At 39.2% G+C, this 22,431-nt stretch overlaps 1 protein-coding gene across 1 annotated transcript in view; it reads right to left on the bottom strand.

Annotated features, from left to right (window-relative positions):
* Positions 1 to 1,189: 1,189 nt before the first annotated feature.
* Positions 1,190 to 22,431, bottom strand: part of ascc3 (activating signal cointegrator 1 complex subunit 3) — a 202,737-nt gene continuing 181,495 nt past the window's right edge. Inside the window, 9 exon segments of the mRNA XM_042490728.1 lie at positions 1,190 to 1,933; positions 4,079 to 4,176; positions 4,178 to 4,255; positions 4,916 to 5,122; positions 8,453 to 8,600; positions 9,316 to 9,467; positions 13,923 to 14,147; positions 20,271 to 20,405; positions 21,177 to 21,288. Coding sequence (XP_042346662.1) covers positions 1,786 to 1,933; positions 4,079 to 4,176; positions 4,178 to 4,255; positions 4,916 to 5,122; positions 8,453 to 8,600; positions 9,316 to 9,467; positions 13,923 to 14,147; positions 20,271 to 20,405; positions 21,177 to 21,288 — 1,303 coding nt within the window. The 3' untranslated portion in view covers positions 1,190 to 1,785.

The raw sequence follows: 22,431 nt of genomic DNA, 5'->3' as shown, positions 1-22,431 counted from the left end.
CAAGAGTTTCAGTCACCTTAACTTAATCAAGGTTTACAACCAGTACCCAGTATAACAGGGATGCCATTTTCATTATTATCAGTCTTGAGTTGTTGTGTTTTGTGAGGTCACAGTGACCTTGACCTTTGACCACCAAAATGTAATCAGTTCACCACTGAGTCCAAGTGAATGTTTGTGCCTAATTCAAGGAAATTTCCTCTTCTCGAGACCCTGTGTTCACAGGAATGAGATGGATGCAAAAGCTGACCTTGACCCTTTAAAACCAAAATCTAATCAGTTCATCCTTGATTCCAAGATGACATTTGTGCCAAATTTGAAGGAATTCATAATCTGTTCTTGAGATAAAAAGTTCACAAGAATGGGATGACCACATGGTCATAGTGACCTTGACCTTTGACCACCAAAATGTAATCAGTTTCATCCTTGTTTGTGCCAAATTTTGAGAAATTACCTGATGGTGTTCTTGAGATCTTAAGATAGATAATGCATAGTGATGATGATCCTTGACCACTGGAAATGAATCAGTTCATTCTCAAGTTTAAGTGGATGCTTGTGCCAAATTTATAGAAATTACCTCAACGTTGAGAAAACGCATTCGCAAAAATGGGATGTATAGACGGAGAGACAGATCTGAAAACCTAATACCTCTGGCTAGGTGGGAAAATGATTAAAATTGATGCATAAGAACCAGAATCTTTTTTTTTCTTTTTTATTCTTTGCATTCTTCTTCCTTGTCAAAATCTGGCACCTACATAACCCACAATCCAACTTGACTGTCTACAGTTTGGTCAGTTCTTCAGGTGTGTTATGCTAGGACTGGCTGATGTAGGCCGGAGCCCCAGGCAGAGAGGAGGAGCAGGCTACAGAGGTCTGGTGAGCTCACTTATTTCTATCTCCACAAGTGATATTACGTGAAGTCATTTATCATACCTCATGCAGCTCCCTCTGGATGCACAAAAGTTTTTTTTACAACTTTTCTGTAAACACACATTAATGTGGAGTGTTTACATTTAACCATATTGATGTTGTTATGAATGTTGAAGAAATAAAAACATTACAGAAACAGCCACTATGAACGTTTCTTTTTCTTTAGATGTGGTCGAATGACTCGTTGTGCAGCTTAACTCATTAGAAGCCTACCGAGGCCTATATCATATTATCATAGAATTATCAGACTTTGAGGAAGAAGTTTTGACAAAAGAAAGATTTATTTCACAGCAACATGTGGAAGTGTTGTTGCCAAATGTATCTGGTCTAGAAGTACAGACTTTGAAGGACACATCTTGTGAAAATTGGAGGAAACACCTGCTGTGACATCACTGGCTGAGGGTTTGGCCAGAAAGTTCCTTTTGTAATTCAGTTTGAAATTAGCTTCAATCAATAAAATGAAAACATTAAATATCTTCAAACTAAAACTTTTCTTTTTGAAAGAATCACAAGATATTCTTCTAGACGGCCCATTTTACCCTGATATGAAGTAATCAAAGAAATCCATCGTGGAGGCACAAGTGTCATGTTTTTCTGCACCAACAGTGGCTTCAATTAACCAGCATGCACTGCAGTTGCAATATGACTGTTAAGAAAGAGTTGAAGGTCACTGCCAGTGTGAAAAATGCCTGAAGCAGAAGTAGATAAGGAAAGCTCATACAAAGTTGCCAAAGCAGAATAGTAAACTGTGAAACAATCAGAGGAATGCAGCGATCAGCAGAGATCAGTGATAGAATAGAAAAACCCTGAACCCAGTCAGCTCAGTCACCCCTCGGGTGTGTTTTCCTGTCAGTGCTCTCAGCTGAGGGACAGCTGGCTCACCGAGTCCGACACCTCGGTGTTGACCTGAGCAGCGATGCTGGCAGCTGTGACGTTCAGGTGGATGTCGTACTGCTGGTCCAGACCCAGGTAGCTGTCACTCATCAGGTACAGAGTGTAGATACACCTGGAACCAGGAGGTACAGGGATGAGCAGACAGAACAAACACATGGATTCACAGGGTTTGTTGTTGCTATGGTAATTTCTACAGTTTCAGTTTTCCTCTCAGTATAAACTGTTTTTCCTTTCTGTTTGGTTAAAGAATAACTCCGGTGATGTATCTGTATTTTTCTTAATGTAAATAAATCCAATTTGACTCAGTCTCACACTGTTGCTGCAAATCCTAAAGGCTGATGTATGCTCAATGTTATGTATATGGAAAGGTATGGAGCCTGCTGCCCGTAATTTTGTCCGTATTTGTGCACGTTTCCTGAGAGCTTATGGACACGGACAAAATAAAGCAATATCACCAGAAATTGTAAAGGCAGCGTAACATATTTCAAGCAAGATACAAAAAAATAACAAAAATAACAAATATAATAAATTAATAAAATAATAAAAAAAAATTTATTTATGTAGCACTTTTCTTAGCAATGTCACAAAGCGCTTTAAAGAAAAGCAGCAGATCAAAAGAAGGCAGCAATAAACAACAACAAACAATGCAAACAACACAGTGATCATACATATACGTATAAATACTGGGGAATAAAAAAAGTATAAAAAGTACTAACTTGCAATGGCTGCAGAGGGATGATAAAACCGAGCAACATATGAACCTTTTTAAATGCTTTTTCTATAACTGAAAGTTTTGAGAAGGGATTAGAAGATGCTAATGATGCAGAGAGTCTGATCTCAGTGGGCAAAGTGTTCCACAGTTTGGCAGCTCCAAAAGCAAAGACATCGCCTTTCGTTACAAGCAGAGAATAAGCAACAACAAGCACAGCGACAGAAAGGCCATGTAATGCTTTAAAATGATTATTAAACCTTTAGAATCGATGTGGTGAGTAAATTTGTGTAGCACAGGAGTAATGTGTTCATTTTTTCAGTGCTGGTTAAGATTCAGCAGCAGCGTTCTGCACCAGTTGAAGTGGGTGAAGGAAGCTCTGACGGGTAAGAGCATAACAGTCCAGGCGAGAGAAAATTAAAACATGTATGACCCATGTATAAATCCAAGGGAGGCAAGAAAAGATCTAATCTCAGAATTTTTTTGAAATAAGCACACAAATTTTATAAAACTCTCTTATCTAAGAGAAAAGCAAAAATGAGAAAACATCGGTGAATCCCAATACTTGATTGATACTGACAAAATAAGAACAAATCCTGTATACGAGCAAAAATAAGAGAAAATTCGTATATTGTTTCTCCAGCGTCTTGGTCTTTAGAAGGGGTCTGATCACTTCCCACAGTATAGTGTCCATTATTATGAGGCAGGGCATCTGAAACTAGCTGGAAGAAACAATCTTCCATATTCTAGTGAAGTGACTGATTTATATTGCCAACCAAAGCGCTCACTTTCCCCTGAGAATTGATCACAATTACTGACACACTATGAGATCCTTGACCTGTGGGGAGTAGCTCCAAGCTTGCAGCCTGCTTTCAGATTGTTAAATATATCGGTGTTCCTACGAATCATTAAGAAGTCTTAAAAGGCAATGAATTCATTAATCTAAAAATAATGTCTTAATTGGTATTAAAATGACTTAAATTATAAATTTTCTTTCAAAAGTCTTAAAAATGCCCAGACATGGGAGGTGGGAATTATGTTTTTTTTTATCACGTTGCACAGTGTGAAATCTCAAAATAATTGTTTATATATTTTATATTTCTATATTTTTATATTAAATCATTTCATAAATTCCTCTGCTTAAACTCATCATGATGGGAATCCAAGCAGTGGAATCTCACATGCAGAGTTTCACACTTTTTTCAACATTTGATGTAGATAATCTAAAGTTTTCACTAGACAAAAAAACATGTTTTATGTTACAGTAAACATCCGGGCAATTGTCCTTCAATTTTGTTTATTAGAAAACTGGTCTTAAACTTAGTCTTAGTGGCATTAAAAAAAGTCTTAAAAAGTCTTACATCTGCCTCACCTTTACCTGCAGGAACCCTGTATATGTGAAAATGTTGGACTAGTGTGCGCATGAGAGTGTTTGTTGGAGCACTTCATCTTGTCTGACCTGAAACAGACAAACTGAGGCGTCTCCTGTCATGACTGTACCTGCACAGAGTGTGTGGGTAAAGCTTGTGTTTATGTATGGCTGCTTACTTTCCCGTCTTCTCTGGTGTGTAGAAAGCCACAGACACAGCCGAGTGGTGGCGCACATATCCGACCCGTTTGACAGCCAGCAGCTCCCTGCGATCCACCCTCTCCCACCACCAGGAACCAGCCCTCATCCTTCATCTTGGGGAACCTGGGAGCCTGGGCCTTACTGTCCTGCTTCCTCTGAGAAACACACACACACACATCTTCCCCTGAGAACACACACACACACACACACACACACACACACACACACACACACACACACACACACATACTGTACATCAGCACTGCTCCACAGATGCTTTTACACACTCACATATCAGGCTGAACTAATCATGAGATCTCAGCTGAGGGGCCTTTATGTGGAGGGATTAGGTTGTTTTTTGATACACCCCTGTTCATAATTGTTCAGTTAAACTAACAGATTAAAGAGCCAGAAGCACATTTTCTTCTTTAAAATGTTTTGTTTTCTGTTTTTTTTTCTTCCTACTTCTAAATGGGAAACAGCTTGTGTCAAAACGAAAATCCTTTAGCTGCAAAGTACACAGACCCCTGATGAATGTTAGTCTAATATTCACTATCCTGTTACTCTCTTACTTGTTGTCAAACAGTTGCTTATTTACATAGGGAGGAAGTAACATTATATAATTGGAGTCCTGTTTGTGTTTAAGTCCATTCACTTGCTTAAAGCTCGTTTTTGGTCTCCACCAACTGCGGATGGAAATATCTGCATCCTTAATTGCTAAATGCTCCACTGTGTTCACCAGCTCGTCCCTGACTGTGTGTCGGCTGTTTGCTGCTGCCACAAAGCCGATACCTGGTACTACTGGGCATACTGACCCTCTGCTGTCCCAGGTTGATGCGTCTCAGTGACACCTGCAGGACGTACTCCTGGTCGGCGTGGACATCCAGCCAGCTGCTCTCATCCTTCAGGTTGGCTCCAGCTGCTGGCAGGGGACGCTCCGTCTGCTCCTGGCTCCCCTCCCACCAGCCCTTCACGTTCATCTCCACCTCCAGCACTGGGAGGTGACTCAGGAAGGACCATGCCTGAAGAGGGACCGTTAATCGTCAAATAAAATCTTAGTCCCTTTTATTAGCCCAGCTACACATTTTGACAAACAAAGCCCTGTCTCAATTAGAGGCCCGGTTGCCATTTAGTTAATTTTAATACCAGTTCTTTGGATGTATAAAACGAATTGTTGGCTACCTGCTGGAAATAATGTTAGTTAGCTGCTTAGATAATGCATACAAATATAGAGTGGTGAAGGAATGATGTATTTTTGTAGGCCAACCAGAAAGGCTAGCATCGCACTGGTTCCCTCGTCCTATGGGATTTTTGAATGGGATTTTCGATTATAGCAAAAATATGCTCTGCGATGAACACAAGTTTATGATACTTAAACGTTTTGTTCAGTATGATAATATTCACAGATGAACACCACTTTTGTGTGTTTTGAAGCGCAAATGAAATCGCCAAAAGCAAAAAGCTACTTTTAGGCTATACACGAACTACATCGTGGTCGCAAGACTTAAACATCACCACCATGAATTGTTCAATTTCTCATTTGATTTACGTTTAATTTTCTACAAAACTATCTCCTGTTAGCGTGACCTGATCTAACTAATGATCATGGCTATGTCATGCTAGTCTCACCAGTAGTTTCTTTGTCCGGCGTGATGACGTCTAACATCCCTGACAAACACTGTAGTCCAGTTTAGCCACTTGTTAGCATCTTTTATAAGACGCGTAAAACCTTAAAAGTTCAAAAATTGGGTTTATGCAGACATATTTTATGTTGCAGAACAAAACATCTAATTATCTTTAGCCTGTGTTAATCACAGACTTTATTTGAGGCATTTTACCAAAAACCCATTCAAAAAACTCAGAGACCCTGAGACAAGGGAATCAGAAGTGCAAAACGGACCTCCATGTTTTAGGACTCAATACTTCACCACTCTATAAATGTTTAAACTTTTGTTAATTTGGACATGCTACACACATGGTTAGCTTGGTAAGATTCTCTACAATGCATCATTTCGCTTCATTTTACTGAAATAATGAAGCACCAAAGACAACGTAATACCAGCAGAGTAAACAAAAGATGCAATTTTTTTTATTGAATTTTCGTCTTTGCTGAGTCACATTTTTATGTGAAAGGAATTAAAAGTTCATATCAGCCTGTCCCAAATATACGCCTGTTGAGTTCAGTGGTTTTACCAAAAATCAGCCCGGGGTATTAATTGAAGTTTTACAATATATATTGTTATGCTTTACACGGTGAATGATTTCTATCTTCTCCCTTATCTAATTTTGTTACTATTATGAGGTATTGACCAGGTATGTTCTTGTTATTGTTGGTGTGTTGTTGTCCACACTCATGGGAAAGTGGGGCTCTTATTGTCAATATTGTTTAGTTTTATTTACTTCTTGCTTGTCTGTCTGTTATGGAATTTTTAAAAATTGTATAAGAATAACAGATGGTGTGACTGTGTCCAGAAATGAAGATGTGTCCGAGATGGTCATATTCCACATTATTATGCACCAATAATTTTTTAAAAAGTACATAATTTCACTGGCTGGTAGAGTTTAAAATTCACAAAATATGATGCTAAATTCAAAAAGTTGATTTCCAACTCCGCACATGAATAACTGAAAGCTATAGAAATGAAAACCAGCCTGTTTCTTTAACTTTTTAAACGAAAGTTGTGCTCACAAAGGCAGCACAAAATTCTGAGGAAATGAGAGCTTTAAAGAGAGGTCTGTGTCTGATGGACACATCCGTCAGCTTCTGTCCCGTCAGTCTGCTGTTTGCTAAAATCTCGGTTCTTTCTAACAGACACTGCTCTCTGGTCTTAAGTGTTTTTATGGAGAATTTAAAATTTGGCTCAACCCAAAAGGCCCACCTTGCAGAAGACATAAGACATACGAAAGATAAAAGCACAGAGAGAGTGACAGGAAAAATACACTGGTGGAAGAGGGTGAGTGTGTTTGTGTGTGTGTGTGTGTGTGTGTGTGTGTGTGTGTGTGTGTGTGTGTGTGTGTGTGTGTGTGTGTGTGAGTGGCAGTGTATTGAGGTCTGCGAGGAGAAAAGCCTCTCTGATTCACCCGGCAAAAGCTATTTATGTGAGGATTACTCTCCCTGGGCAAGTCAGACAGGAACGCTGCTGCACATCTAATTATTTAATTAGAGAGGCCGCCACACTGCGGGGGGGTGGGGGTGGAAGGGGAGTACAGGTGGAGAAGGAGGGAAGCGGGGACACTGATTGGGTGAAGCCACAGGGCCTGCCGTCGTGCCCGGACACTCTCATTACTGCTGCAATTAGCACTTAAATTGGAGCTGTAAACCCTATCAGTGGAGCTGTAATTGGGGATCCTGGAGGTATCTGGGAGCGCAGTGGCAAGACTGCTCATGGCACGTCACTGATAACGGTGTGTGTGCGTGAGATGGTGTGTGGTCTGCATGCACTAAATGTGGGAATAGGTTCATTCTGAAGAGCAATGCAATCTGTTTTTTTTTATTGTTTTCTGTTATTTCTTTAGTAAATCAGCATTCTCCAAAGTACACACTTACTGCAGTGATACTCAACTTAAGGCAAGCGGGGCCAAATCTGGCCCCAGATAGGGTGTCAGGCAGCCCCTAAAACCATTTTCTAATTCACAACAAAAATAAAGCGAATCCCACAGGGAATTGCTTTTTGTAAGTTAGGTGTCAATAAATTGCAAAACTTAATAAAACAGCATCAAATAGAGCTATCAAGAAAGTGCCAGTGGAGGATCCCCCACACCCCCCAACAGAGGTCCTAGCTAAGACCCTAATGTCCTACAATCCTAGAAATGTCCTAAAATCCTAGAGACGTCTTAAAACCCTAAAAATGCCCAAAAATCTTAGAAACGTCCTAAAATCCTAGAAACACTCTAAAAGTGTAGAAATGTCCTAAAATCTTAGAGTCTTAAAATCCTAGAATCATCCTAAAATCCCAGAAATAACCTAAAATCCCAGACAAATCTTATAATACTTGAAACAAGAAACATCCTAAAATCCTAAAAAAAACCCTCTAAAATCCTACAAATGTCACAGAAATGTCATAAAATCCTAGAAATGTCCTATAATCCCAGAAACACCTTAAAATCATAGAAACAAGAAACAACCTAAAATCATAAAAATGTCCTTAATTCTAAGAAATGTCCAAAAATGTGAGAAATGCCCTTAAATCATAGAAATGTCCCAAAACCCTAGAAACATGTATGGAGCTGCTGTGACTGGCCTCGGACCTCCTGTCATGTTGCAAAAGTGGCCCCAAAGCAAAGCAGGATCAGTATCCCTGCTCTCCTGATTATGATGGACCTCTTTATTCTCAGTGTTCTTGGTGTCTTACCTGGGTGATCTGACTTGATTGGAACTCTTGGCCGAGGATGGCAGCAAAGACACTTTCCTTTCCATCGCAGGCAGCAATCAACTCAGGAAGTCCTTCGATTGGCCCGTTGAAGCCTGCGTTGCTCCTCCCCTTCCTGTTTGCCCATTTCCTGCAGAGTCAAAGAGGGAGGGGAGAGATTGTTAGTCATCACAATAAATCCCACCCCATGTCCCCCCCTGTCTCTCACCACAGGGACTGCAGCTCTTCCTTTCTCATCCCTCCCTACCATTTTTATTGTGTTTACACAAAATGAAATGGATGCCAGACCTTGAGCCTGACCCTGAGGCTGTTTCATTTTTATCAGGCAAAATTCCTACAATAAAATCTGAGTGTATTGTTATGCAGGTGGTCTGAGAGAACACTTGCCTTCTGCACCTCCTCTTGGCTGTTTTCAGGTTTTTAGAAAATCTGGCACATGGCAGAAGTCATTTCAGAGAGAGGGCGTCCCTACTGGCTGTACTACAAATATTTCTCCATGACGACAGCCATGGAGCAGAGCAGAGTGGGCGTGGTACAGCTCAATCTGACGCTCTGCACTAAAATGAGAGAGCAGCTGTTCAAAGCCACAGAGCATTCTGTTTTCTCATGAATTAACGAATGATTAAATTCATCACACATTCGCTCTGTTTGGCACTTTGCTGCTCCCTCTCCCTGGACAGAGTGCCCAGAGTGCAGCGCTCTGGATAACCAAACAGTACGTTCCATCAGTACTTGGACTTTATGAGCGGTTCATATTGTGCCAGAGTGTATTTTGAACTGAAGCTAGTTACAAATCATTGTCCAGGTGTTTTGTATAGGTGTGCCTGTGTTGACGTGCTGTTTACCTGAACAGATAGAGGTCTTGCTGCTCCACATGTGGCAGCGTCAGCAGTGAGGAGTCGTGCAGCCAGCGGCCCTGAACGATCATCTGCACCAGGTTGCAGATACTGATGGCTGTCACGAGCCAGCCTTCATTAGCAGCTACATCCAACATGGCCTGAAAAGAGGAAACACCAAAAAATATGTAATAATAATAATTCAATTCAAACTTTATTTCAGACACACCAAGGAGTGAAGGTGAGAAATAAAAAAAAATGTAAAAATCATCATTTAGTAGTATTGAGGGCCGGGAAGGCCTGCTACTTTGCATGAAAACACATCTGTAAAAGGAGACAAAAAATGACCTGAAAGAAGAGAACAATTCAATACAAAATCATCAATAATAAAAAGGAGAAATATCAAGAAATCTACATTTGTAATTACATATTTACAGTTAGGCTACAAAAAATATTATAATGATTTTAAAAATGTTTTTAAAATATTTTAGCACATTTTGTTTTTGTGCCTTGCCTTTCGAATCATTTTTATTTTTTAATTTTTTAAATTTCTTGTACATTCTTTGATCATTTCTTGTGAAGTTGCTCATTACCCTCTTTCCTATGTTTCTGAAAGAAATCAAGCACATTTATTCAGGTTTCAAAGGGTTAACTGAATTTGTGACACTAGTTTGCCATTCCCCTTTACATGCAGCATGATTGTTGAAGTCATAGTGTGAAGCCAATCATTTTTTTTTTTTAATTTTTGACCAAGCAGCATTTCAACAGAGAAGAGTTCTGCCCAGGCCATTAGTTTGCATAAAGCTGGGTTGGACTTTTTTCTTCTTTTTTCTAATGTATCAATAAATTTTGCTCTTTCACTCTCCAGCTGTGACACCCATCTGAATTCATGTGTGTCATGTGTTCTAATTAGACACGCAACGCCACCGAGACAGAGTGTATCCAATGTGAGGCGAGCTGACAGTCATGGGTGAAATGAACCTGAGCGCGGTGACGTAGTGACAAGTTTGTCAGACAGTTGCATTGACTTTATGTATAACGTTAAGTACCAATAAAAGCTAACATTTGTTCAGTAAAAACAACCATAAAGAAAGCAAGGGCCAGAGCCATTTGAGTAAACGGTTGCAGCAGAGTAAGTAAGTAAGTAAGTAACTGCTTGGCATGGAAAATCACAAGCACATGTACACATACACAGACACATCCTAAGCTGTGGACAATGGCTTACAGACGCTAAGACATGCCCCTAACTTCAAAAAGGACACACAGAGAAAATAAAAAACACAAGCTGGGACATCACACCTTCGACACTAAATAACCCACACAGACAATCTTTAAGTGATAAAATCATAGGTTTGTTATCAATGTTACTAATAACTTGACCACTGAGTAGTCCACTCAGCTGCAACTAATTCAGAATTCAGACCAGAAGGAGAGCCCAAATCATGCCTGTTTTAAAAACTTTACACTGTCTGCCTGTTAGTTTTCACACTGACTTTAAAATTCTTTAATTAGTTTATACTGTGTAGCGAAGACCCAACTGGCAGGGAACAGTCCCACAACATTGGCTAATGTTACCTACAAGTTGCAATAATGTTTTAAAGAAGACAATTTCATCTAATGTTCGAAAAACATTTTAAGAATGTTTATCAAATAGTGTCCCTGTAAGGTTAAATGCTGACTAATACCCCTTTCCCACCAAAATTAGTGTGTGCACTTGTTTGTTTGTTTTTTACAACATGGGTAAACCTGCTAAATATGAGTGATTGGCTATATGCCCACTGCCACTGAACTCACCGCTGGAAAGCATATCGGCCTTTCTGTCAGCTGGAGTGTGTGTGTGTGTGTGTGTGTGTGTGTTGTCTTAGTGGTGTGTCCGTGTGATGTCACAGACTGGTAGGAGAACAGGTAAACAGTGGACAGCAGCAGAAACAGAGATCTTTGAAAACTTTTCAGTGGTTTCTTTCTCTGGTTATTTTATTTTTGTTTTAGCCACTTAGGAGGAGATCGACAGTAATTAGTGACAGCGCGTCATTGCATCTCACTGGTTAAGGAGCTGAAATTACTGCGTTCACCCGGGTGTTGTGGTCCAATCAATGCCGATCAGAGCCGGAGGCGATAAAAACCCGTGTCTACTGCAGAGTAATTTTACCCGGGTGTGAATGCGGATTGTACACATTCCCATCGTGCTTAAAAGCCAGATGTAAGCGGGGTTTTGTGCAGTGGGAATGAGGCTAAAGACATAATGCTACAACTGCAAGATTCTGAGGATGTTTTGGTGATGTTTTGAGGTGACAGATTATAGAATGTCTTTTTTATTATAGAAGTTCTTTTATAAAATGTTCCCACAATCTCACATGAGAACAAAGAGCATTTTCAAAGCAACATTCAGAAAATGTTATTGAGGACTGGGATTACACAGCGTTTTTTTTTTTTTTTTTTTTTTAAATAAAATGTGATGTAATTTGATATGTTAACAATTAAACATTTTTAATCTTTTTTTATTTTTATAGAGAATGTTGCCCTAACTTTAAGAAGAACATTCTGGAAACTAAAAGAAAACTTGCCACTAAAAACGTTGCATTGCATCATTCTAAGAATGGTTTTTGAACTAAAAATTGCAAACTTCGGAGATGCTTTTGGTTTATGAAGCAGGAAGGCCCCTCAGATCCCCCTGAGTCTTTATTTTTAGCTGTTCCAGAGTTGAACTAAAACAGTTGGTGATTCTGCTTTTATTCATTACGCTCCAAACCAGCCTATCGGAGGATCTGAGAGGAGCTGCAAATATTGATCCTTTTAAACTAAAAGCCTGTCTTTTCAGTCTTGCATTATGTGGTGTCTTTTATCAAACATTTCATGGTGTACGTCTATTCTATTTTTTAAGATCCATTTTTGCTTATTTTTTATGTCGTTCTTTCAACAAACTTTCAAACTTTAAAGCACTTTGAATTGCATTCAATTTTGTTTGAGAGGTGCTACAGAAATAAAATTTGTTTGATTGATTCCTTCTCCAGCTTCTCTTTCAAACAAACACCTTGTGGATACCAGACAATGAGAGTGTGGGGTGTTAGATCTAACCTCTGAGCATCATGTTATTTATGAGATGGATCAGCAAGTTCAGCTACAAATCACCTACTAATGTTTAACACTCCCCTTATTCTCTGCTTCATCGACAGCGCAGCACCGCTTCCCAACATGTGCTCTCTTTTCATGTGCAACACATGAAATCTGCAAATCTGTTAGTTGTGCCGTCCTCTTTAACCTTTTTACAGCATGCTGCTATCATTACATGACTCAGCTGTTATCCGATTGAAAGTTAAGCTAGTGTTTATGCTTCTAAACCTGTTATTACTATTTTGTTAAAATTCTTAAAGGTCCAGTATGTTGTATTTAGGGGGATATACTGTAATATAATATATTTAGCATGTTTTCTTGTGTATTATCACCTGGAAATAAGAATTTTTGTTACCTTAGAATAAGCTGTTTATATCTATGTAAGGAGCAGGTCCTAGTTTATGGAGATTGCCACGTTGCACCACCATGTTTCTACAGCAACCCGTGTGGACAAATTTGCATTTTTGCATCATCCACCGTGGTTAGAAGTCTAACTGCAATATGCAGCGCCAGATTTTCACTGATCTGTAATGTCAAACAGCTTTATTCAGTGTTTCAAGCAGTTTAACCCTTTGAAACCTTGGGAAATTGGTTTGATTTCTCTCAAAAACATGGGAGGCAACAAGCAACTTAAGACAAAAAAAGTAAAAAAACGTTCCAGGAAAATAACCTAATAATTAGCACAAACAACTAAAAAACAAACAATAAAATGACCTACTAGAAAATGCAAAAATAAAAAATATATAAATATATACAGAATGTACTTGTTTTATATGTTTAATTATATATGTTTTTCTATAGCATAATTTTAAATATAACTTTATTATATTTATAATTATGGTTTTCTGGACATTTTTTTGATCATTTTCTCATCATCCTCCCCTCTTTTTAAAAACTAATTTCAAAGTTTTTTTTCACTTTACATATTTCTTGTAATTTGCGGGACATTTCTCGGCAAGTTGGTCATTGCCTTTTATCCCCCATGTTTTAAAAAAAAAAAAAAAATCAAACCAATCTGCTCTGGTTTCAGAGGGCCAGTGTCAGTTATCATGTCTGCATGACACCTGGCTGGATGGCATCAGGTTGAAATTATGTGGGTAACAACGTAATATAGGGAGCACAAAGGTCCTTATAGGGCAGGCGGGAGGGTCCAACAAACCCCAGACTTTCATGCAGGAGTCCAGTGTTTGCTTTCTGTCTGAATGTGATGTTTTATTTGTGCCATGTCACCTAAACCTAACCATCTGTGCCAGCATGTGCGTTTGCTGATGTCCTTGCCTTGGTTGCCATGTGCCTTTGTTGTCTTAACATAACTATGTGCAGCGTTATCCCACCATGTGCTTGTGCTGACATCACAGCTGTGCCATCCCAGAAAGTAAATAGCAGACACAGAAGGATAGCTAGAGCATAATATGTAGACACCGAAGTCCACTGCAAAGCGAAAATATGTGACTTGAGATGAGAATGTGCTGTATTATCCCATTAGCCATTTGTTTGAGTCCTACCTGACAGATTCGGATGGCGTTGTCTAGCACTGTCTTGGTGTCGGTGTTGTAGTCGCTGCAGGGTAGCTGGGCGTGGCTGAAGTGGGCCTGCAGCAGCAGGTGGGTTTTGGTGTGGGCACTGTCGTAGGAGTGGGGGTTGACCTGCAGGGGGAGCTGCTGAGCCAGCTGGCTGTTCAGCTGGTCCTCATTGTGTCTGACGGGCAGCTCGGCGTACTCCTCTGCATCCTGCGAGATAAACATCAAAGGTCAGACAGGAAGTCGAAAGCGTGTTGTGGTCAGACCTTTTTAATCCCAGCATCTGTAGTCTAACAGCTGCATTTACCTCCCCTCTCCTCTGGTTCTCAAAACCGGCTGTTTCCCCTCTCCACAAAGACTGCAGGGGAGTCCCTTCACTAGACCTGATGACCGAAAAATCCAGCACACCTGCTTTAACCCTTTGAAACCTGGAGTGAAATTACTTTAAGTATTTAAACCTCTGAACCCAGTGCAAACTGGTGTGATTTATTTTTAAAAAAAAAAACACAAAAGGAAATGGGCAATAAACAACCTGGTAAGAAATGTTCCACAAATTGCAAGAAATCAGTAGATTTAGAAGAAGTTAAGAGAAAATATCTAGGGAAAATATGAAAAGCTAAGGAAAAAAACTATATAGCTAATGATCATAATTACACATTTGAAATTCTGTTACAGAATTGTTATAATTTTTAAGCACTTCTTCCAAGTTATTTCCCTTTTTATTTATTTTATTTTTTTGATGTTTTAAATTGATTTCCAGGTAATTTTTATGTCTTTTTTTTTGTTTCTTTTTTTTACAAGTTTCTAATTGCTAATTTTTGGGTCATTTCTTCTTTTGTGGCTCATTGCCTTCTTACCATGTTTGGCCAGGTTTCAAAGGTTTAAACATCTATTCTATCTACATTCTTTGATTTAAATATCTGAGAATGCTACATGAATGATAAAGACACAGTGGAATGCTCTGGGGAACTGGATGAGTAAAGTGATGATGACGCTCCATCAGTCTCCTGGTTGTGCGGAGGCTGTGTGTCGCACCTTGTTTGTAGTTGTTACACAGAGAGATGCGCGGGCACGCGTGGCTCCCCTCCTCTAATTCACTTCAGTTAAACTTGTGCTAATGAAGTCCCATCAACAGGCTGTGCTGGAGGCATTTGTCACGCCCCCCCCCTCCCAGCCTGGACTGTTAGGGCTCCATTCATCACTGACTGCAGCCAGTGTTTCAAACACTAGGACTTGAAAAAGGACCTGAGCAGGGTGGGGGCTGGGATGAGGGATAGGAATAGGAATCATCTCTGAATGATTTATTGCTCAGTGCCATTGTGTCTGCATATGGATGTGCTGGAGAGAAAGACTATAGATCTTTAAGCAGACATCATAACCAACAAGCATTTACACAGAGACCAGGGAGGAAGTCATGGTGGAGACCAGAGCTTTGAGCACTAACTGCAGAGAGAAACCACAAAGAGTGGCACTAGGCAAACAAAAAAAGGGAGGTATACACAGCTGAGGCCTCTGGGGTGGGGTCAACAATGCAACTGCTTCAAAAAGGTATTTTATAAAATGGTATGTTTTTGAAAAAGGCAGAAAAAGGTAATTCCTGCACACTTACTCCATGCTGCACAAATTTATTTAAGACAAAGATTCGATGTGAAATGGCTCTTCAACAAGTTCATCTTCATCAAGTCAAAATGTTTGAAAAGATGAAACCACACCAATATTTATACATGATGCACACCAACAGGCTGACAGGCTCTATTGTTGCAGGTGTGGTTAATCATCTGCACACATTTCTTGTGGAGCCTGATAAATATGTGCAGAACTTCGAGTCTAAAACAAATTTCCCAAAGGGGACAATAAAGCCTATCGTATCGTATCGTATCGTATCGTATCGTATCGTATCGTATCGTATCGTATCGTATCGTATCGTATCGAAACCACTCAGGGTGGTAAAACAACTGACAATCAACAATTCAATAAATTACATAGAAAATACAAAGAAGTACATTTGGAGAGATCAGTGATATCAAAGCTAAAATTACAAAACATAAAACATATTTCTTTTGATTAAAAAACATATCAAGATTCTTAAAATTAAAATTTATCTTTATATCAAAATACTTTATATTAAAATCCATCATCAGTCTACATTACTTATGTTCAACATCGTATTAATTTGAGGTTAAGAGAGAACAGAGGTAACCTCCAAAACATACAAAAAAAGATCAAATTCGGTAACAAATTACAGGTGTTGCTGACCTTGTTGTCTCTGCTAGCAGCTGCTGTGCAGTTAAATTCTGCACTTTATCATGCTCCTACTGCTTACATGCGCAGGGGGTAAGCTATTACTAGAGCAATCTGTGACAATTTAGTCTGGCTCATGCATGCACATTGTCCCTGAATGGTCATGTGATATGCATTTTAGGGTGTGTTAGAATGGATGGAGATTATACCTGCAACGGTGTTAAAACACTGAAAAGACAGGCATCGTTTTTGTTTGAAGACTCTGTCTTTAATGTAAAAATGGAGTAATGTGGATTTAGCCTTCATTGTAATTGGAGGGATAGTCACTACAGTCTGGTGTATGTTGTATAAATTAATGATCACTGTGTTGTTTGCACTTTATTTTGTTGTTTTATTGCTGACTTGTTTTTAGTCTGTTACTTGCCTGAAAAGCACTTTGTAACCTTGTTAAGAAAAGTGCTATATAGGTTTTCCTTGAACACAGTTGCCATGGCGACGCAGTATGACATCAGCATGTCAATTGCCTGTCACTCAATGCTCAACCTACTGGCAACATGAAGTAAGCCTTGCAAGACAATTATCATTTAATGAAATTTTCATGGTTTGGTCTACAAATGATGTACACCGAAATGGCGTGGAATTTATGTGCTCTCCAGTGTCACCCTGTGGCCGCTGGAAGTACTACACTATGTGAAATATCTCACTCTAGGGTCTAAACTCTCTGCGTGCACTATCTGACTTTCACAGAAATGAACGACCGCTTTAGTCCCACCAGTACTGTGACATACGTGGGGGGTGCGAGGGCCCTTTCATTATTATTATGAAGCTGTTATGAAGCTGTCTAGCAGAGCCTGCACAGAGGCTTTGGTGTCTTTTGCCAGAAGGCAGAAGACTGCCTAAACAGGAATTTCGATAATCCATTAATCATTTAGTTCATCATCAAGCAAATATGTGAAACATTCATTGGTTTTTGATGCAATGAGTATTGGATTGTGATACCGATGTAATTACCTCATCGTATATCAGACTGATGTCCACACCCTGATGAAGGCGTTGTGCTCAAACATCTCAGCATGTACTGTCAGCCCATTAAAGAAGTGAAATGTGAGTATTTTGTTCTCGTTAACTTTAAAATTTAGGATAAGCTAACTCTCCTAAATTTCTGGAATATGCTCGTTTGACAATCTTGATGTTTTATGACAACAGGAAGCACAGGCGAATCCAGCAGGAGAGAAAACAAAGACTGACTGAGTGATAGCGGAGTGCTTGGAGAGAAAAAGTGGGGGGTGGCGGCGGTGCAGCGATGTGTGGGTGTTGCTCATTAGTGGCCACACTGCAGCAATTAGGGGGAACTGGAGGAGCATGCCAGTGCTTTGTAGCTAACAGAGGGGGAGTGGACGGGGCGGCGGGGTGACTGGCCTATTGTATCGCAGCTTGTTGGGGAGGGAGGCAGCGAGGCATGCCATGCTTTGGTCTGCTTCCAGCTACATGTGTGCAGAGAGAGTGATGTTAAGTGTCTCGCAGTAGTCCTCCCCTCCATATGTTAGCATCATTATTGAAGTCAGGTTCAACCACTGAATGGACTCCCAGCTGGATGGTGAAAATACATATGATCCAAGAATAAAAAGCTAATTAAGAGCTAAAAAAAACACAAAGTCATTAATCAATGTCTAGTGTGAAACTGTAAAAATGTGGTTTTTGGGCACAACATCGATAAAACGCTCTTTTGCCAAATCAGTTTAGTGACTCATGTTTTGGAGTTAGATAAAACCCACTGCTGTCTTTATATTTCCACAAAAACACACATTTTAATCCGCCTATCAGCCACGTGCAGACCCAAACCACCATATATATCACTAACAAGTAAATAAACTCAAGCTGTCACGCTCTGACCTGGAAAAAAAAGTAATTAACACATTCATCTTCTCCAGGTCTGACTGCTGTAATTCCCTTCTCTCAGGCATCCGACTAGTTCACGCTGGCTTTAACAGACGACATCACATCATTGCAATGCTGTCCTCTCTCCACTAGCACACTGTTTATTGTAGAACTGATTTTAACATTTTACTGATCACTTTTAGGAGCCAGTTCACAGCCTCAGATCCTCAGTTGTGGTCCTGACGGCCTTTTTAAAGTCGAGGCTTAAATCTAAATGTGACTGTGCCTTTGCCATCCGGGCCCTTGACTTTGGAACAACTTGCCCAAAAACGTGTGGCTCGCAGAATCAGTGACGTCTTTCTATTATTATCATTATTAACAATATTCAGTGTTTCCTGCCATTTTTTTCTAACATGTTTCTGCCTATAATCTCCAGTTGAATTTTACCTTAATTCTTGTCTGGCCCAAGTTCAACATTATTGTTTGGCCTAATTATTGACAGTGTCCTCACACAAGACAAAAGCACTTTTACCAAAGTTAAATGATTCTTCCTTTACTTGTTACTCTTATAAAAACTGATTTTGGAATTCAAAAACTGGATGAAGATGTAAAATGCACTCTTTGAATCATCCTAAGCAGATCTCTAAGGCCATTAGAGGCACTTGTAAAAGGCAGTATATCGACTACCCCCCCACCCCCCAATGAAAGGTGTGAAAGCATCAAGTCTTCTGGCATCCAAAGGTCACTGAGTAAAAGACAGAGGGCAACATCTCACTCTGAAGCCCCAGAATGAGGAGAGTTAATGAAGCTCAGACAAAGGTGCTAATTTGATAGGAAGGAGTAAGGGGTGGGTGTGGGTGTGTGTGTGTGTGTGTGTGTGTGTGTGTGTGTGTGTGTGTGAGCACTATCAGTCTGTCATGTATCCTGTATTGGCAAATGCCAAAAAAAGAATATAATGTCGGCATTCTGTTACTGAATTATTATTGTGCACCCCTAAAACATTCCTATCACTGAAATGACAACACAACAGAGTCTTGACTTTGCTGTCAGCCTTTAAAGTTTGAATCTAGAATCGTGCATGTTTTTTTTTTTGCATTTTACTGAGCAGAAGTTTAAACCACGGCAAGAGAGAAATCCATGTAATTACAGCTCCAACAACACAACACTCTGAAAACTCTGACTTTAGGAAGGAGCAGACTTGCTGAGCAAGACTGCTGTCTTGACTTTAGCTTACAGCACTGGCCCTGTTATAGCGGTCCAACCCAAAAATAAATCAATATACTTTAAAATGAAAAACAGAGCAGTTACCCTCTGATCAAGGTTTTATCTGTGTTTTTGTTAAAAATACAGTACTGTTCTTCATTATTATCTATTTTCTCTTTCATGTACAGTGTATTAATTTTTATCTCTTTGGACAGAATACAGATAGCAGCCGAAAGGAGGAGTTGATACTGTTGATGGCCCTTTGCTGCATATCGCCCTCTCTCTCTTCTCCCCTTTCACACTTTTTAGCTACTTATTACTTATTAGCTAGCTTGTTAGCTGGTTAAATGTTTTAAATATAACACAATAAAGAATTAATATCCACACAATGGAGTACAGCTCCTAATTTTAAGCTGACTACAACAGAAACGTTTCAACCCAACAGGGTCACTATCAGTTTAAAAAATAATTCAAATTAAAAATAATATGTACATAGTACATTAAAGTTAACACAAACAGGCTGCAACATGTTTTTTAAATGTTGAAAATAAAACTAAACTTGTCATGACCATTGTTTTTTAACTGATGCAGGACAAAAACTCTGGCACGCTGTTCACCTCACTTCAAGAGTGAACTTTAATATCAACGTTTCAATACAAAGACCTCCATCTATATAACCTGGTGAAGGTCTTTGTACCAAAACGTTGTTATTAAAGTTCACTCTTGATTGCGGGAGTTTTTGTTCTGTTTTCGGTGGCCCTTGGTCCCTGCTCACCTGTTGATCTACAGGTGTGTAAAAGCTTTCACCCCACTGATTTATACGTGGAACCTGGGATTCATCATCTGAATTTCATATGATTTGACCTGTGACTTGCTTGATGTTGCAATGACTTTTCCTGTTTGAGTTTGTGGAATCTGACTGAGTCTGATTCTCACCACAGTAACTTTAAACTTGAACACAGAAGCGGCGACAGAACAGCAGCAGGTGTGTGTTCACAGCGTGAGACTCACTGTCAGAATGGAGAGCAGCTCCTGGATGGGCAGCTCAGCTCTCAGTTGCTCTTTAAACGTGCGCATGGTCTGATGCCTCAGGTAGTAATAAGAGGCGATGCGGCCGTAAGTCAGCGGCTCAATGGCACGATCATCCTGGAGTAGAAATGGACACAACAATGTGAGAAAGAAAAACTCTATCCCACTAATACTAATACATACTGGACATCCACATATCCTCCAACAGTATTACACTATAAATTAGAAATGTGTTATTATTTGAACATGGAAAAAACAATAGCTAATTAATAGAACAAAGTTACTCAGTTTGAAATTATATGGATAGATGCATTATTGGCTTTGAGTACATAAAAATTTGACCTAAAAGTTGAACCAGCGCTTGGCTTGAGAGTTTTGGTTTTCATGTGTTTTACACTGTTTTTCCTTGGCTACCATAAGTTTGTTGTGTGGTCAGAATCTTAAGGAATATATTTTTTTAATTGTTATTATTTTCTTTTTTTGTGGTGGGAAATGGATGAGGATGGTATAGAAAAGAAAATCTGAATTGGTATTTGATTCAAATGAAAGATTTTTTTTCTTTTTTGGCTATTCTATATAATGTATATATACTGGGTATGAGGTTGAGCTGAGCGTCTTTGTTTGGTACGGGGTATGAGTATGAGTAGTTGTAGCTGTCATATGTGTTTTTTTGTATACGTTTATGGTTTTTGTTTTGTTGTTATGGGTTTTGTTTTGTCATTAAAGATCTTTGTTAAGGGTCTTTGTCCTGTTTAATGTATTTTATTTATTTATTTTTTCTTTGGTGAAATATATGTGGAGAAAATCGAAATAGAAATAACCACAACCATGTTAAACTAAAGAGTGTCTTTTTACAGAGCACAAATGCTCCTAAACAGCTAAACACACCTCTTGTATCTCTATGCAGTAGGAGCACTCCAGGTCCCGCAGGCTTCTCTCCACCAGGTTGGACAGGTATTTGTTGATGGACTCGTGGCTGATGTCTTCCAGGTTGTAATAACTAAATAACACAGGACATAGGAGAGTGATAACATAACCATCAATGACATCATGTAAAAAGACAGAAGAAAAGCTGTTTGTTCTGAACTTGTGTTGTTTTGCACATTTCAGATGGCAATGGTACTTGCACGCTAAACTTTTCGATCACAAGTCACCTGTTAGCACAGGCGACGCCCCCTAAACACCATATAAGAACAGGTTTTATGTATGAGAAGCTGGAACCATGACATGTTTTCTGCATAAAAATGACAATTATAAAGACAGTTGCCAATTAATTTTCGAATTAATCGACTTTTATTTTATTTTAGATGCACTTGTATATTCTCATATGGTTTGTCTGTAAAAATGTTTTTTTCAATAATAGTAGTGGACTAAAAAGTACAATATTTCCCTCTGAAGTGTAGTGGAGTAGAAGCGGAGAGTGGCATTAGATTAAAATACTCAAGGTGACAAAGTGAAAATTTTCCGAATTTGCACTTCAGAACAGTACTTGAGTATATTTACATAGTTAAATTCCACCACATGGTCAGCAGATGGATGCGCAGTAACTGATTTACAGTATTTGGAATCAATGGACTACATGTAGTAGTTTTTCCTTAGCCCTCAAATTTAACAATACAATCATTATAATTACTCTATAACTTCATATAAATTTGATTATATGACTCATGCATTTTCTAAATGATCCTCAAATCTAAAACTTATTTTTCCTTGTACTGGACATTAATTTCTGGTCCGTGAAAAGGACATGTTTTTCTCTCATCATGGTACGAGTGCTCTTGAACCACTTGTAAAATTTTCTCTGGTCCAAGACAAAGGCAAAATAAGAAAACATCGGTGAATCCCAAAAACCAATGGTCACTAACAAAATAAGAACAAATCCTGGATATGAGCAAAAAAAAAGAGAACATTTGTACATGATACAGGATAAGGACTCAAAACAAACTTGACTGGGGTTCTCTCTCCTCAGTGATGTAACACTCAATGGTAAAATGGCTCATCACTACTGTATCTACACATTGTTCTTGCACACACTGTTGTGTTGTGAAGAAAAGCCACAGCTGTAAGAACACTGGTCCGCTCCTGCCAGCAAATGATTTCCAGGTTAGTCTGTTATTACCTGAAATGAGACAAGCAGCGGCCA

The sequence above is a fragment of the Plectropomus leopardus genome, chromosome 7 (genome assembly GCF_008729295.1).
Source record: "Plectropomus leopardus isolate mb chromosome 7, YSFRI_Pleo_2.0, whole genome shotgun sequence".
Lineage (NCBI taxonomy): Eukaryota > Metazoa > Chordata > Actinopteri > Perciformes > Serranidae > Plectropomus > Plectropomus leopardus.
This window is presented reverse-complemented; position numbering and strand designations above follow the sequence as displayed.